At 31.6% G+C, this 19253-nt stretch overlaps 1 protein-coding gene across 1 annotated transcript; it reads left to right on the forward strand.

Moving 5' to 3' along the window:
• The first annotated feature begins 243 nt into the window (after positions 1–243).
• LOC114176450 (PI-PLC X domain-containing protein At5g67130-like) lies at positions 244–4081 on the forward strand. Its single transcript, XM_028061496.2, has 9 exons — positions 244–452; positions 545–610; positions 692–814; positions 902–1039; positions 2394–2492; positions 2614–2917; positions 3137–3360; positions 3533–3619; positions 3707–4081. The coding sequence occupies exons 1-9, from the start codon at positions 447–449 to the stop codon at positions 3866–3868; spliced, it is 1209 nt and encodes a 402-aa protein (XP_027917297.1). The 5' UTR covers positions 244–446; the 3' UTR covers positions 3869–4081.
• Positions 4082–19253: the final 15172 nt, after the last annotated feature.

A 19253-nucleotide genomic window follows, 5' to 3' on the forward strand; every position in this document is an offset into this window, starting at 1 on the left:
AAAAAAAAACTTATGTATATAGTTTGATCACATTTATGAATAAATTTTCTAAACTTTCCATTAAATCAAGTTACATTCCTTTTATTTCCTCCTGCCACCGGCAAAACAATGTTTCAATTTCCATTTTCTAATCAAACAAAACATAGGTCTACATAAATTTTAGATATATAAAATCATTTTTATTATCATCATCTTAGTGTAACACTTAGTTTCCACTTATCATATTTTTTTCCTCTTATAAAAGTGGTGTAGGTGTTAGTTAGAAAATCATTATTGTACCATGACAGATACAACAGCTATAAAATGGTTCACGTTCAGCTCACACGTTTTGCTCGCATGTTGCACTCTTCGGAATTCAAATTTCGCATTCAATCTCTGTAACTGAAAGATAAAGGCGACAATATCTCATCTTTTCTCTCACCCTATCAGCACAACAAATAATCATCATGCAGGTATCTTTCCTCCTTTCTTCCTTCTTCCTCATCCTCTGTTCTTCCTCTGTTCCAAAACACAGACTTCATTTTCCTCTCTTTCTTTCTCGCAGAATCCAACACTTGTGACAACCCTTTTCGCCATTTTGCTCCTTGTCCACTCTTCACTCGCTCTCAAGGTACAAACCAATAACTTTAACCCTTTTCGATAACCCTTTTTGCCTCTAACTTCGATAAACTTGTCTCTCACTCTTGAACAGGAAGGACAAACATGCGTAGCAGACAGGAACTGCGACTCGGGTCTGCACTGCGAAACGTGCGTGGCCAATGGGAACGTGCGACCAAGATGCACTCGCATTCAACCCATCAACCCCACTTCAAAGGTCTCACCTTTTTGTTGTCGCGGTTCTGCTTTTTGAATTTTGTTCTGTTGTGGCGTGAAAGTGATGAAGGTTTCAGTTTTTGAACAGGTAAAAGGGCTGCCGTTTAATCGGTATTCATGGCTGACGACGCATAATTCATTTGCGATTTTGGGTCAGAAACCAATGACGGGTTCTGTTATTCTTGCTCCCACCAATCAACAAGACTCCATCACAAGCCAACTTAATGTGGGTTTTCTCTTCTGTTTCATCATTTTTTCTGTTTCTTTAATTGAAAAAACTATATATTAACTTGCTTATACAAATATAACTTATACAACCAATTAAAACCACTTATTTAGTGATTTATCAAAATAATGTTATTAATTGACTTAAATGACACAGCTGTTATGAAAAGATTATTTATAGAAAAAAGGTTGTAACAACTTGTAACTATAATAAATTGTACATGGTCTGATATAAGATAAATTTATTAACAACTTATATTGAAAATGATTTTTGATTAATTGGCAGATTAAAATATCAAACTTTGTTTTATTTAGAGAACAATGTCAAAAACATTTAATAAGCGTGTCTGGGTGTTGTACTTTTATTTTTATTGCTCTTATATAATGGTATTTGGATACTTGAAAATTTTTGAATTCCAGAAAAGTTGAAGTAAAGAAAGGAAAAGATTTCTGAAACTTTAAGCAGTTGTTTGGAGATCATTTGTCGTGTCTCTCATTGTGTCCATTCTACATCCCGGAAAAGTAAAGTTTCTGTCTTCTGCTCATTGCAAATAACATAAGGTCCCCACTATGTTCCTTTTCAATTCTTTAAAACTGGAAAGTCAGAAAGTGGTTGGCTATACGGTTGTTTGCAGCAGGATAAATCGCTATTATGAAAACAGCCCAAGATTTTGTAACGTGTGCATTTATATTTTAAATAAATTGAACTACTAGAATTTGTTTACACGGTTGAATAGTTCAAGAGGTTCCTAGTTTAATTTCTTTAATGAGATGCTTGCATTGTTCAAGCCCACCAGTGACGAGGATGACTTTATCTGTTTTCCTAGGTACAAAGAATGTCTTACATGAGGGAATTATATATTATATATTAATACAAAACAATTAGGATTGTTTTTCCTACGGTTGAATATTGCAATTTGTTTTTAGTTTAACTTGATTAGTTAGTTCCTTTGTCTCAAATGCTGATTATATTTTAATAACTTTTTAATGACACGTTTAAAGTTGGTAGCAGAACAGAGATGAAGGAACGGCTCAAAGTTCAAACCCTTTTTCCAAGTGAAACAGTAACCACATCTTGTTTGTATTCTCACAGTAAAATAACTCTATTGAATAGCTTGGCAACAATTGGTAACTTGGTGGGAATTACTCACCAAATTTTTATAGAGATCAAGAACAGCATCATTCTTAAAATACTCCTACAACCTAAGATACATAGTACAAAGTGGATGAAAGAGAAGTTATCCCTTGTGCATTTATATTTCACATTTCACATTTCATGTAAAAGGAATCTAAACTGGTTTCGGTTCAAGAATTTTGACACCTTATTCTTGTATTTCACATCTGTGTTGTTGTAGAATGGGGTACGAGGTTTGATGCTTGACATGTATGACTTCCAGAATGATGTTTGGCTGTGTCACTCTTTTGGTGGTCAGTGCTACAACTACACAGCTTTTGTAAGTAAGAAATATCTTAGTTGTTGGTGAACCGAATTAATGATAATGCAATTAAAAATTTGTATTTCTCTGTGACCATGAAATCTGGTTATCAATAGTTGTCTGAATATGAACAATACAGCAACCTGCCATTAATGTTCTCAAAGAGATTCAAGTATTTCTAGAGGCAAATCCATCAGAGATTGTTACCATTTTCATTGAGGATTACGTTACATCACCAAAAGGCCTAACAAAGGTGTTTGATGCCGCTGGACTGAGAAAATACTGGTTTCCAGTGTCTAGAATGCCCAAAAATGGTGGAAACTGGCCAACAATTGATGATATGATCAAGAAGAATCAGCGTTTAGTAGTCTTCACTTCAAAAGCATCCAAGGAATCTTCTGAAGGGATAGCCTATGAATGGCGATACTTAGTAGAAAACCAATGTAAGTACAAGTGGCTATAATCTAAGATTACTGTGGAAATAAAATTATGGATAGAGAAATGTCAGACACACTCTCTAAGGCATTATTTTAAATATAACTTCATGAAAAATCATAAATTTGTATGAATCATACTAAATTATAATCAATCTTAAATATACTAAAAATGGTTCATTCTTAACACCCTCTTAAAGCAAATACTGATGGGGTTTTGAGTTGCAGATGGAAATGGAGGAATGAAGGTTGGTTCATGTCCAAATCGTGCAGAGTCACCATCTATGAACACAACTTCAAGATCATTAGTTCTGGTGAACTTCTTTCGAGATCTTCCCGATGTAACCAAATCTTGCAAAGACAATTCAAGCCCTTTGCTTGACATGGTCAATACATGCTATGAAGCAGCTGGCAAACGTTGGCCTAATTTCATTGCTGTTGACTTCTACAAGGTGTTAAAATATTAGCCATGATTGGTATTCTCAACTTATAGAATGAGCAAATTGTACTAGTTTTTCCCATGATAAAGACAAAAAAAAAAAAAGAATGGAATAAGAGCTTTTGGTAAGATAAAAATAGCTTATACAAAGTTAAAAGTAAACTTCTATGACATTGATGTTTCAGAGAAGTGATGGAGCAGGAGCCTCAGAAGCACTAGATGTTGCTAATGGTCATCTAGTGTGTGGATGTGAAAACATTGGCACCTGCAAGGTTTGCTGCAATCAACATGTGACACATAAAATTTTCCTCCTCCTCTCTGGAGGTTGGTGATAGAGTAATGAATTTGGATTTGTGCAGGCTAACATGACATTTGGAGCATGTGAGATACCTGAGGCTGAAATAACTCCTCCTTCAGCAGCAGCAGGTGACACTAGCTTTGGTGTTGGAAATTGCAAGCAAGTTGATTTGTTGTGGTGTTTTGTCACCACTGTTTTTGGGGCCATGCTTGTGGCATCGTGAATAGACATTTTCCTTGTCTATAAGTAGGTGAAAGTGTTGAAGAAACCATTTTTAGTGCAGTGAAATGGTGTTATTTTAGTTATTTGAATTTTGAGAGCAACTTTGGAAAGTGCAGTGGGTATGCAATGGCTCCCTAAATTAATATTGGTTAGTCATCAGTTGTGTTGAAGAAGAACCCTTTTTTAATATACCAGACTTTTTTTTTTATATATATATACTTTGCACCTTAGATAATGTGATCATGTGAGACTGAACTTAAATGTCCTTTCAAATTACAAGGATTTTATTTAGGCTCTTAAATTAAAAAAATTATTTTAGTCTATCCAAAATAATCATATGATTTTAGTTGTTAAAATTAAATTTAAAAGATTAAAAACAGATATAAGAAATGTATTTTAATCTTTTGAATTTGGTGTTTAGAAATTAAAATTGTATTTTTTTTTGAGACACTCTTTTTTAAAGGTATAAAGGACCAAAATCAATATTGTCTTGAATTTTAAAGACTAAATAAGACAACTGTAACAGATGATATAAAAAAAATTATAAATATCCTTCCTTCTATTATTGTTCTTTTTTCTTTTCTTTTTTTTTGTAAATAAGGAATGTAAAACAAAGAGTAGCTAAAATAACAATAAATAAGAGAGTGAATTGATTGAAATTGTTGATGATAGAAGAGTGAATTGATTGAAATTGTTGATGATAGAAGAAATTTAGTGTAGTGGTTATGAACACCAAGAACAACAAAGATTTATTTAATATAATAAGACACCAAATTTTTTATGTTTGTTGGATTTCTTTTTTTCTGAATTTACATCCTGAATCTACATCAAGTCGACTTACACAACTTGAGTTGAATTTTTTATTAAAAATCTTATAAATTATTTAATTACAATAAACATATGTAACTAGAATAATAAATGAGTGATAAAGTGGTTTAGTGATTATACAAGAGAGGTTCCGAGTTTAACTTCTCCACTAATAAAAACTAACAATTAATATTTTTCAATAATAAAAAAAAAACTAGAATAATAAATAGGATAATGATATTTTAACTTACTTTTTTTAACCTACTTTTATCATTATCCTAATAAATATATGTTATTCCTTAAAACACTCTTAGTAAAATTTACAAAGATAATGAAAACACTAAATTAATTATATGTTACTCCTTAAAACACTCTAAATAAGATTTACAAAGATAATGAAAACACTCAATTAATTATATTTTAATTTTTAACAATTTTAAAATTAATTTTCTATTTAATTATTATTTTTTGTGTGTATCAAATAAATTATCAATTATAATTATATAACATTTATGAATATTGTTGTCCTTTAAATGAAATAAAGTTACATCAATGGTTATTAAGGTTATAATTCATTTAATGTCACAATTAACTATGAACTTTTATAAAATTCAATATTTATTGTTTATTGTTTTCCGTCCCAAAAGAGCACGAGTTAACATGACCCTGTAATCTATTATATCCCATAACAAGCATTTTTAGATTTAGCTAACATAATTAATTATTAACTAATCATAATTGATTATATGTAAATATAAATATTTAAATTTAGTTGACATAATGAACTATTCATTGTTCATAATTGATTATCTACGATAATAAGCATTTTGGTATGACTCACATAATCCATTATTCACTTTTCTTAATCAATTATCTTCCAAATTAGATAAAATTTATGCTTAGTCTAATTTAAGATAATATATTATAAACTTAACATAATTAATTATTATGTTTAAAATGATAAATTGAATTTTTAAATGCAAAAATGTTTAAAACTTTTTAAAGTTTGATTCATACTTGTATTGTTTGAGTTCAATTAGTCATCAACCTTCTGCAAAAGCCTTAGTCGAGCACTCACTAGCCCTAACAGAATAATGCTAAATCTAATCAGCTGTACAAAGTAAGCATCCTGTGACAAGATATACTTTTGGCAGACCGACAAGTATTCAACCCCATACATCACAAAAAGAACTTAGTTAGAAATTAGATGGAGTTCATCGGATCACCTGACAAGTGGGCCTCCAATAAATGGTTAGGTAATAACCTTACAAAATTAATATAAATACATATGGACCTAGGTAATTAAGATATTTTTTTCATTAATTGTTAAATATAAGATTTGACTATTGAGGAGTTTTTTTTTTAACTTGAACTTCAGAGTACCTTTTGCAGGTATACTCTCATATTTTACTTGGAAAAGGACGAGAACTTGAAGAACGAGCACCGCACCCAAAAGAAGGAACCCATTTAGAGTTATCAAGCCCTTACGAGGTACTATCTTGACTTCGTAAAAACAATACCCATACTAGGTTAGTAAGAAATAGAGTAAAAACTATCAAGAAAAGATGCAAACATCATATTTTGTCATGCTTGATAACAAGAGTGATATTAGTTATTTTTATAATAATATTAATAAATTATGTTTATTTTATTTATTGGAGTTATATATATTTTATTTAATTTATTTTTTTATGTTACTTAATTTGTTTTAAATGATACAATGGTCCTCTTCTTGTTTTTTATTTTTACTATTTAACTTATTTTATTCTTTATATTTTATATTTGTATAATTTAAATAATTTTATATTCATATTCTTGTTATTTAAAAATACTTTCTTCTTATTAATTGGTATACTATTATTATTATTATGATTATTATTATTATTATTGTTATTATTATTATTATTTATTTTTGTTCTAATAATATATTGGTTCTTTTTATTCTTTTAATTTTTTATTATTTAATTTTACTTTTAATGATATATTGATCCTTTTATTATTTATGTTCTTGTTATTTAACTATATTCTATCTAATATATTTTTTCAGTTCCTTAATTAATTAATTTATTTTCATTTAATTTCTTTAGCTATATACTAGTCCATTATGTTTCTTTAATTAAATTATGTTTCAAGTTTTTGTTTGACTTATTGTTTTATGTTTTTATTTTAAATCGTAAAACATTTTGAATATTATATTATATAATTCAAGAAATTTATATAAAAAATAAGAATAAAATAAATAAATTATAATTAAATATACAATAATGAAAAGAAGTTATGTATATAATCTTTTATTATTTTATACTTTTCAATTATTCTTTCGTATTTGAGTCTATATTGTGCGTATAAATTATTGACTAAGATAATGTATGATGTATCATAGTAATCAAGTTTTGTAATCCTTGTTAAAATGTCTCAAAGTATGTTAGTTGAACGAAGAGTCCTTGGTTTCCTTGTGATGAGTTAGGACTATGTTGATGCATGATGTTCTTACATGGATCCTCAGTGTAGACCTCTAAACACGCAATAAGATCTGAGTGGATTGGAGGATCCTGGTGTATGCTCATGAGAGTTGAACCACAAGGGAGATCTACTTACAAAACACTCTTTAACGCTTAAGTTAGTAAGAGAGTTTGGATATCTTCATGAGTAACAAAGAGAGTAGAGAATTATGTGTATTTTCTGTTGAAATACCATGTGTATTTGTAGGGCTTTTGGGTCCTGTGACTAAAGTGATAAAATTGGTAATACAAAGATGATATCAAATAATATCAATAAAATAACAACTTATCTCATATATGATAATTAGCTGAATAATAATAATAATAATAATAATAATAATAATAATAATGTGATATCTTACTTGATATATAAAATATTTTGTCAAACTATCAAAATTTGGTCACATATAATGTTAATATATGAATATTCACACGAACAAATATATCTCAGAATATCTTCCAGCCATGTTGGGTTGTGTTTGTAGATAAGCCCCAAAACTTGAAAGTTTGATTAATGTATGAAGGATTTCTTTTTATGACTATAACTAGTTGATAAGTGTTTAGTTTTAGTAAAATTTCATATCATTTAGACACTTATATTAAATAAATTCAATGTAAAATTCAGTAAAACAACCCCTTTTGCATTAAAATATAGAATGAGGTATAAAAAAGTTACAAAAAGTGGAATTTAACATATTTGTGTTATTTTTGTCGGAAACATGAAGGGAATTGAAAAGTTGGTGCTAAGCCCCAAAATTGCAGCTCATCCATAAGTGATGATGAATTTTAAAGATTCAAAATATAAGCCTGCAACTGAGCAGCGATATTGGCAATGAGCCACATATGAGGAAACCTTCAGTGTAAGGAAACCTCAAGCTCTAGAATGATAGCTGAGCTTTAAGAGAAAACCCACATGAGGAGGAAAATTGTCGATCACCAAGTTGATTGTCCAACCTTGGAAGCAAAACCCACCTAGGGGAAAACCACATGGTTGATGATAGAGCATGCCTATGTTATTTTCATGTTGATTTTGTAAATCATTCTAGAGAAAGAAACTTCTTAAAGAGCTTAAGTTTCTATTAGAACATCTTTAGTAAGTTATGGAAGGAGGAAAGATACTCTATGTATTTGTTGTAAACATCATTATGAGCAACTAACTTGTTCCTAGTTGGGATGAGATGTAAATTCTAAACTCTTTGTACTGCACTTGATTTGATATGTGTTATGTTCTTGTGTTATGTGTTAGTTATTTGATTTGTTCTTATTGCTTTGGTGACTTGGCCAATCATCATACTTCATCAACACTAGATACAATGGGAACTAGTCTAGTGTTTAGATCCAATCAAATATCCTAATGCTTGGCAGATATTAGGGATGAATCTACGACTTTAGTTTGTTTAAAAAGTCTTGTTCTTATTGCAAGGTTCCTCCACCTAGGTGGGAATCACCCTACGTTTGACACCCTTTAGTTCTAATACATAAGAATGGTGTTAGAATTATAGTTAAGAGTACTTCGAGGAACACTAAAACAAAGAACATAACCTATAGATAATCAAGGGTAGTGTCGTTGAATGAAAAAAGCCAAGTTCAATCCCAACACCTTAATTAACATCACTTATCTTAACTTTTATTCAAATATGTTTTCAAACTGTTAAACCAAATCCTTGCTATTATTTTATTGCAAAAATTGAAGTAGATTATAGATTACTATTTTATCAAACCAAATCCCTTTGGATACAACCTTGTTGTGCTACAATCAAACTAGTGAACTTGCTAGATAAGTTACACCCTCAACTAGGGGTCTCAACAAGGTTTTAATGCCGTTGTCGGGGATTTGTGCTTAGATAAAAATATTTATTTGTAATCATCTTAGGTTTGTTGTATATTTGTGAAATCTATGCAGTAGTAATTTATTTGATTTTGTTTTATACTATTACTTTGCTTTGCTTACTTGATCTTGATTTAATTGTTGCATGCTAAGAAGAGAACATAAAAAAAATCTTGTTGTTTGATCTAGAAATAGAGAAGACTACTAGGAGAAATAACAAGAACAGAAAGAAGAAACAACAAGCACAACTTGAGAAGTAATGATAGATTGAAGAAAATTCACCTTTTTCCAAGTTTAATTCAGCAGCACCAAGAAGAACAAATTGCAGAATGTACTGAACAAAGGAGATTGCCAGGAGATTATGTGCAGCGACAAGGGGAAAGGAAATTTCCAAGCATAGTTAGTCCTACAAAGGGGGTGGAAATGAAACATGCCTTATTGTCATTAATAGTTGCGAATCAGTTTGCAGGATTGGACAATGAAGACCCCTACAATCACCTAACAATCTTCTATAAGTTATGTGATACCATGGGAATATGAAGAGAGGATGATGATGCAACATGTTTAAATTATTTCTCTTCTTCTTAATAGGAAACACAAAAATATGGCTACAATCTCCACCAAATCAAAGTTTGGTGAATTGAAAGGATGTGGAAAGAAAATTCTTGACCAGATTCTTCCCACCATCAAGATATGTAGGTGCTAAATCAACATTTGCAACTTTCTCACAAAGATTATATGAGCCTTTATGTGAAGCATGGGAGATATACAATTCTCTTCTCAGAAAATGTCCAAATCATGGCTTTGATGATGTGGCAGAACTCAATATGTTCTATAGCGGGCTTACGACATAAACCAAAATGCTTTTGGATGTTTCTGTAGGAGGATCTATGATGACAAATGATGTAGTTGAAGAAACTAATATCATAGAATCCTTAGTAGAAAGTGACCACCATGTACAACATGATAGGAGACATCCTGGAACTAGACACACACAATGCAATCTTAGCTCAAAATAAGTTGATTTCATAGCAAATGAAGGAGATCAAAAAACAAATTTCTAAAATGCAAGCCAAAGTAGCAATGACTAACACATCTCAACAAATTCAAAGGTGTGATTTCTGTGTTGGTGATCACCCCAATGACTAATGATCAACAACAAAATTGATCCAAGAAAACAGGCCATTTCAGGAATGGCTAAAGGCAACCAGAAAATTTCAACTTCCACTAGAATTCAAATCGAAGGCACAATGAACATCAAATTGCTTCCAGAAGACTACACTATTGAATAAACTAGTAATACTCTGCACTAGTCATACTTACCAACCCTTTGACTCACCTTAGATTAGCATTTCCACTCATAAATAACTAATCAACCTATTATCATTACACCAATTTTATAAACAATCATACATCAACAAACACAATGCAATATAATCTTAATATAGGAAACATTTAATCATTCAAACACAAATTAACAACTATATCCTATAATAATAAAAAAGGGTTAAATATGTTTATGGTCCTTTAACTTTAAGTGAAAATTGAAATTAGACCTTCTTCAAAAATTTGGCCTAATTTAGTCCAACAACTTTAGAACTGCATAAATTTAGTCTTTTTAACCAAATTTTGTTAAGTTTATTTAACGTTTCAAACACGTTTCATGGTAGCTTCTTAGTCAACATTGAAGCGAAAACGTGTCAAACTGTGTAAAAAACTCAAATGCTATTGTGAAATGCATTTGAAACGTTAAATAAACTTAATAAAATTTGGTTAAAAGGACTAAATCCACGTAGTTCTAAAGTTTGAACACTAAATTAGGCCAAAAATTGAAAGATGGACTAATTTCAATTTGGCTTAAATACTTTATTGGTCCTAATTTTCGGAAGCTTTGTTTCATTTGGTTCTCATTTTTTGGAAATGTTTAAAATGGTCCTAATTTTTGTAAATTATGATCAATTTGGTTCTTTTTACAAATGCCGTTTAAATCGTTTACGGAAGGTGAACAATAACTGCCACATGTCACTTCGGATTTTTTTAAATTTTTTAAATTTTGTTTTTAATTTTTTTAATTTTAAAAATGTTGTCCACGTGTCAAGTCAACATTGTAACATGTGGCAGTGTTAGTGCCACGTGCCAAACCAATGTCATTGTCACGTGTCAGTTTAGTGTCATTGCCATGTGTTAGTATCTCGTGACATATATTCAATTCAGTCCCAATTTTGTCTCCATCAAAATTAACCAAATTTAATTTTTATATAAATGTTATACTGAAAATTTTATTTTTATTAAAATTCACATTTACCATTCATGTTGACAATAACGTGGATAATATAATGCTTCATTTACCATTCAACCAAATCATAGGTTATAAAAGGAAATAGAACATGCTATTACGTAATTATAACTACCCATAATTAAAAACTTTTAAAGTTTATGTAAAGCCCAATTTTCTGCCCTAAAGTTCTAAGGGCTACCGTTGAGCTGTTGGGCCTAAGGGATAAAGTCACCGAAGTCTGCCCTAACTGTTTCATTGTGCACTTTCAGAATCCCCTCCCTTGGTGCTTAGAGCTGCAGCCGTCACTCTGCTAGGGTTCAGCCTTGAAGCTCCGTCACGTTTGTTTGAGCCAGTTCGTTCCATGTAAGTTGTATCCCATCCCACACCTCCTTGTTCTTATCTCAGTTGCTTCGAGTTCAGTCTAGAGTCGTACTAAATACTTCGTGCCACTCTGTCCTTGTGTTTTCCAGTTCACTAAGTTGCCTTGGGAGCTGCTGCGTTTCCTGTTCGCACTAGGAACCCAATTGTTGGCCTTTTTCCAGGTAGGGAAGCTAAGACCCTTCTCTTATATTCGGTTGTTCAATGTTGTTTGGCTGTCATTTCCGTTTTTGTGTGGTTGGTATGATGCTATGTTGGTTTGGAACGCATAAGTCTGTTGTTTGGAATGGTGGGTGTCATTGTTGCAGGAAAACAGTGGCGAGACCTGCAAATCTCGCCCAAGCAAGCTAGTCTCGCCTAGGCGAGATGAGCAGGGGCTCACCCAAGCCCTTTTTTACGCGAGAGGTCGCCCACGCGACCCGCTCAGTATTTTTGAGCGAGCGAGCGTCTCGCCTAAACGAGAGGGGTCTCGCCTAAGCAAGATCCCGTGTTGGTTTTTGGATGTTCTTCGAGCCCTCGTCTAGGCGAAGTGGGGCTTGCCTGAGCGAGCTCGTCTTGCCTGAGCGAGACCCTTCAGCCTGAGCGAGGGGCTGGGTGAGACAATGTGCTATTTGGATGCTGGTTTGTTATTGGATGATTAGTGTTGGTTTGGAAATGGATGTTATGATGAGAAACATGTATATAATGAAATATTATGTATGCTTGGCATGATTCATGAATTGTAGATGACGGGTTTGGTATGGACTTGGCATGTGAAATAAATGAGTTGGTTATTATCAAAGAGGCATGATAACGAGATGGGTTGAAATCCTATGTGCATGGATGGGTTATGATGAGTTGGATTGAGTTGGAATTTGAAACATGAAAGGTATTGGTTCGAAAGGTTGACATAATGAATTATATAATTGCATACTATTTGACTATGTGACCAGGTTTTGTCTGTGTCAGTGCGTAATACCTTGAGGTCTCTAGGTGAGACTTTCAGGGTCGCGCTTCAGTGGTTGGGACGTAATTCCATGGCCCCTGTTAGTGGGTGCCCATGGTGGTGCCCCATCTGTATAATTAGGTAAGGATTCAAGGTAAGGTCACATCCTGGCGCTCTAAGGGGTCAGTTAGTCTCACCTAGAGCGGACTGACTCCTGTGGTGAGAGTAGCAGGAGGCCCGAAATTCACTAAGGGCTAACCTTATGGTGAGGGAATATTGATCCATTATAACACTTGTAACACATAGCTCGGGGGTGAGCAGAGGTATCCACCACAAGTGCAAGTGTCCGCTGAATCCGACCAAGTTATACGTATCCGAATGAGTCGAGTCGTGTCGTAGTGTATTGTTTGGAAGGTCGTAACATGCTTGTGTGATGTATGTGTGAGGGACTATGAATATGTATCTGACTCCATTGATGAAATGATTTTTCTTGTGCTCTAGCTTACCCTACTTTCTTTGTTGTGTGATCTACTGTGTGGTACTCTCTTTTGCGATGATCATCAACTTGTTGGTGTGAGCAGATGTGAGGAACGCCCGTAGGCAACAGGAGGGTGGAGATTCCGCTACCTAGTCCGCGTGGGCCAGTTTATATTTCCGTATGAGTTTATTTAGGGTTGCGACCCATGTATCTGTTTGTCCTTAGATTCATGTACCTTGGTAAACTTTTCCTCTAGTTTCTTTTGGGCATCGTGGTGTGCCATGGATTGTATGGAGTTGAGTTTAAAACTCCCAGACCGCACTTTTATGTTATCTTTCCCGTAACATTCCTTTAATTTTACGTACTTAATTAAATGGGGTGTTACAGTTTATATATAAAATAATTTAAAAGTTTTCATATAATTGTTTTTCCAAAATTTGTTATTTATAGTTTTTTTTTCGATATAAATTGACATAGCATTAAAATGATTTACAACTTAAATTGGACCTTCATTTTTATTTTTTACGAATATTTGATGTGATGAACGATAGTAAATTAATTATGAGAAATCTATCAATTTTACTTATAAATAAATATTAATTCTTATATTTTATTATTTTCAGCAAAAAAATTCTATATATATATAATTAATAGTTTTTAAAAATATGTTTATTTAATACAACATTTAATCATTGAATTAAGAATACAAATTGAGAATAGATACATTATTACAACTAATATGAAAAAAAAATACATATATTAATTTTACTCTGACTAATACATAATTTTTGAAAGACTTAAATAGGAAATATCCAACAATATAATATATTATATATATATATATATATATATATATATATATATATAGACATACATTAATGATAAAATTAAAAAAATTGTATAAAAAAATTATATGGCTATTAATTTCATAAAAACATACATACACACACATCTATATATGAGACAAGGAGTAGAATATTGAAAATAAAGTCAAGAGAATGAAGATGAAGGTGTCTTTGGTTTTGCTCCTTCTAATCATTGTTTCCATTGAGATTGGTATGTGATATAAGGTTTTGAAGTTGATTTTTGGTTTAAAATAAGTTTGTGAAGTTGAGACTAATGGCTTAACATTGAAGATATTATGTATCTTTTGTTAACAGAAAGCGATGGACCATTGAAAATGATAGAGGGAAAAGTGTGTGAAGTGAAGCTATATGACTACTGTGAAAGCGATAATTGCTTGGTTGATTGTCCAAAGAAATATGGAGCAGGAGCAAGTGCTCATTGTAGCGTCACTGGGGAGTGCTTATGCGATTATCCATGTTGAGGTGCTTATCATCTTTTTTTTGACCTTCTCTCTGATTGTGTGGGGAATTAAGTCATTAATTGTACCTTTAATATCTAATTCGAACGAAATAAAATTATTCTCTTTTCATTATATTTATTGATGTTCTTCTTCTCAATTATTTTCAAGAGTTTATATATTCTTGACTTTAGACAATAACCCTTGAGTTTGGTTGATATATATATATATATATATATATATATATATATATATATATATATATATATATATATATATATATATATATATATATATTGCAATGTTTACTTTTGATGTTATCCATATTAGTTATTATAAACAAAATTGAAACAACTTGTTACGTACTACATTTTATAAAAAAATGTAAATGTATATTGCAATTTTTTCCTTTTATAAATTTATGTATTTCATTTATATTTTTCACTTCTTTTTCTAAAATTGAAGTCTTTTATATTTTATGAATGGAATTTCAATTGAAATATCTTAATATTACCGAGGATTAAAGTCAATTCTTTGTTAACTCTTTCTAAGTTCAAACTTTGTCAACTTTAGTAAATTTAGAATTTTATGCTTTCTTTAATTAATATTAATAAAGGTCATAATAATTTTTTTTATAACGATTTTTTTTAAAATAAATTGATGTTATATTTTGTTGTGTAATATATTAAAAATAAGATCATAATATTTTTCGTTCAAAACTATATATAAAAACATAATATGTTTTTTTTTCAAAAATAATATTAGTAACTTTTTTAGGAAATAAATTCACTGGAATAAAATTTCACACGTGTGTATATATATATATATATATTAGTTTATTTATTTATTGATTCATAAATGTATTAATATTTGTGCAATTGTGAATCACCATAAACAACACACCAAAACCAATGCATGCATTGATTTTTTGGTATATATGTATAACATCATACATTCGAAATCAAAACAAATCTCTCAAGTTCTCATTTGTCTAAAAAATTGTTGCACATGATTTATCTAGAATTTGAAAGCATTATAATGTAGAATCAAATCATCTATTCGTGCTTTAAAAGCTTACACATCCTAAATTTACTCCAATTTCCCTAATTACTCCAAAAATTGTGACAGGCATGATTCTTCAAAATTACAATATACTACTTTAGCTCACAATATACAAAACCGTGAAACTCGACATTTTAATTTCCAAAGTCACAATTTGAAAAACTTTAACATTTTATAATTACAAGAAAAGAAGAGATTGATTGGCTAATTATTGATTTATTTTTGCTTATTGCTTGGAAGTAAAAGCTATATAATGATATCAAAAAACCAAATATTGAAAGTGTTAACAACATTTTAAAATTGAATAAAAAGAAAAAATGGAAAGGGGGTGTGGCGTAGGTGATCGAGGTCGTACTCGACCTAATAAAACTATGTAAATGCAGTACTTAGGAATTAACCCAAGGTTGTCTTCCAGTGACCATTGTTTTCACTCAAAGGTTCCAGATTCAACAAGAGGGTGTTGGTTTGGCAGATTCAATTTTAAACACAAAATTAACAAAACGTAATTGCAAAACTTAATTAAATAGATTTCAACACGTATTGATTCCTTGATTCAACTGAAATTTCACCAATCACAGATTACACAATTAATTGTTCTATCCAACTTGCTTCCATGAAACCCAAAATTAATCAACTAAGCAATAATTAACACGAGTTACATATGCCATTAAGCCAAGCATACTTCAAGCAATTAACACCCACAGATTAAGCATATTATGAACGACCCACACTCATTAAGCATGAATATAAGTTGCTTTAGGTGTAGAAACACGAAATTATGATTAAGCATCCATCAATTTCGTATTTCTACCATGAAAATGCAACTTGAAGAAGGGCAAACCAGAACAAAATTTCAAAACGAACAACAACCTCATGGTTTCATTTCAATTTCATTAAGGAATCAATACCAAAAGCTTAGCTAGACATGGAATTCGAAAAACAATTCAAATAGAAACGAAATTGCATTAGAAGAGTAGGGAAAGAGTGAACAAACACAATTTTTTATTGAAGAGGACGAAAACCCTAAGTTGGGTGGTGCTCCAATGGTCTCCAATCATCAAAAATGAAAAAACCCTAAGTGGGTGCTGCTCTTAGAACGTCAAAAACTGAATGGGGAAGATGAAAGTGTGCTCTAGTCTAAGGAAACCCTCTAAAATACGTGGTCACATAACCACAGTTGCTTATAATTACAAAACTATCATTCTGCCACTTAGAATTACAAAAATGCCATTATGGGCTGAAAAATGGTGGCCCAAAAAATGGCGCCCCAATGACGTGGACAGGCTAAATGACATGGCGCAGATGTGGTAATGATGTGGAAACTCTCTCTTTATCTTAAGATTAATGTCCAAGCTCCAAAATATTTTCCACAAAATACCTAAAAACAATTAGAAACAAAAATTAGACCAATTAATACCAAATTAGTCAAAATTCGGAATAATGGTCCAATGAAGCCAAATTGAGGAAAATGCACTAACAAAAGACAATTAAGCACTAAACAACCCTCAAGATGAGCACAAAAAGGCAATGGACTAAGGAAAAATAATGACTCATCAAAACAATGCTTTGTCTTTGCATTTTAAGTTGCTTTTGAATTGTTTTACCCTATGTGAAGATTTGAGCCATTCTCTGTTCATTGTTATGTGATATATGCCTTTTGAATGCTTGCATAGTAGCATTGGCTTGACTCTTTCTAATGCTTTTTTTGATTAATATGCATGTTTGGATATGATTTAGGCAATTTTGTTTCGATGAGCCTATAGCCAGATGAGCCTACCTTGGATTGTTTCCTTTGATAGCCCTTTTTGAGCTTGCATACCCTTTCATTGTTTTATAGCTCATTACAATCCTTTAGCATGAAAAACCATGATTCATCCTACCTTACAAAATTTTTGAGCTTTAGAATTGTTTTGGGAATGGGTTCTTTTGTATGTGTGGTTGCGCACAATAAGTGTGGTTGTGCGCACCTGTTTTTTTCATGGATTGCTCATTTGTACATTTTATTTCGAACATGGAAATTGTTGTTTCTCTACTAAAAAATGAAAAGAAATAAGGAAATAAAAAAAACATTTAAATGCAATACTCAGGAGTTAACCCAAGGTCATCTCCTAGTGACCATTGTTTTCACTCAAAGGTTCTAGATTGCAGTTCAACACTAGGGGGGCTTGGTTTGGAAGATTCGGTTTTAAACACAAAATTAACAAAATGCAATTGCAAAACTTAGTTAAACAAATTTCAAAACGTATTGATTTCTTGATTCAACTAAAATTTCACCAATCACAGATTACACACTTAATTGTTCTATCCAATTTGCTCCCATGAAACCCAAAATTTATCAACTAAGAGATAATTAACACGAGTTAAATATGCCATTAAGCCAAGCATATTTCAAGCAATTAACACCGACATATTAAGCATACTATGAACGACCCACACTCGTTATGCATGATCATAAGTCGCTTTAGGTGTAGAAACACGAAATTAAGATTAAGCATTCATCAATTTCATATTTTCCCATGAAAACACAAATTGAAGAAGGACAAACCAGAACAGAAATTCAAAACGAACAACAACCTCATAGTTTCATTTCAATTTCTTCAAGGAATCAATACCAAAAGCTTAGCTAGACATGGAATTTGAAAAATTATTGAAACAGAAAGAAATTGCATTAGAAGAGTAGGGAAAGAGTGAACAAACACAAATTTTATTGAATGGGATGAAAACCTTAAGTTGGGTGGTGCTCCAATGGTCTCAAATCATCAAAATCCAAAAAACCCTAAGTGGGTGCTACTCTTAGAACGTCAAAAATCGAATGGGAAAGAAGAGAGTGTGCTCTACTCTAAGGAAACCCTCTAAAAAATGTGGTCACATCACCACAATTGCTTATAATTACAAAATTGCCATTCTACCACTCAAAATTACGAACATACCATTATGGGTTGAAAAATGGTGGCCTAATGATGTGGAAAGGCTAAATGACATGGTGCAGACGTGTGGTAATGATGTGGAAACTCTCTCTTCATCTTAAGATTAATGTCCAAGCTCCAAAATTTGCTCCACAAAACACCTAAAAACAATTAGAAACAAAAATTAGACCAATTGATACCAAATTACTCAAAATTCAAAATAAAGACCTAATGAAGCTCAATTCAGCGAAATGCACTAAAAAAAGATAATTAATCATTAAACAACCCTCAGGATGCGCATAAAAAGATAATGGAATAAGGAAAAATAATGACTCATCAGTAGGACGATGAGATTGAATCCTATCAACATCTTTAAAGTAATCCTTGGAATTATCATTGTAATCACTATAGTAATCAAAAGGCACATGTTAGGCGCTGATTTTTCTTCAGCAAGTATATTGAGTCGACGTAATAATTCTCGTATCCATGAACACTTTGATTCCCTGTTCCACCTACATTTCTAGGGCTGCCATTTGCTCTATATGTCCTTCTAGAATTTAAATTAAGTGGACGACACTTCCTGTTGTTGCCTGTCCTTATCTATCTGCTTCTAAAATCTTCTTTTACTATTATTTCTCCTTGTTGTTCTCTCTATCTCAGTATAAAGAATCAAATTTTCAACCAATTTTTCACCTTGCATACAATAAGTAACTACAAGGCAAGTAAGCATAGAAAGATCAAAACACTATAATGAAAAACTAATAAATATCTATAAGGATTCACAAGAAAATTTGAAATTCAATAAGACTACCAAATATTTTGGCATAAGTTCCTATTAGCGACGCCAAAAATTTGTGAAGGATTAACAAGAATAGAATTGCAACTAATTAGCTAAGGATTAGTGAGAATAGAATTGTGAA

The sequence above is a fragment of the Vigna unguiculata genome, chromosome 3 (assembly GCF_037176805.1).
Source record: "Vigna unguiculata cultivar grain cowpea cultivar isolate G323 ecotype 2 chromosome 3, ASM3717680v1, whole genome shotgun sequence".
In the NCBI taxonomy this organism is placed as follows: domain Eukaryota; kingdom Viridiplantae; phylum Streptophyta; class Magnoliopsida; order Fabales; family Fabaceae; genus Vigna; species Vigna unguiculata.

Excerpts from the sequence above, each read along its gene's own strand:
- LOC114176450 (XM_028061496.2), top strand. Across the intron at positions 611-691 it reads ACTCTTCACTCGCTCTCAAG|GAAGGACAAACATGCGTAGC; the intron begins GTACAAACCAAT and ends ACTCTTGAACAG. Across the intron at positions 3,361-3,532 it reads TTGCTGTTGACTTCTACAAG|AGAAGTGATGGAGCAGGAGC; the intron begins GTGTTAAAATAT and ends TTGATGTTTCAG.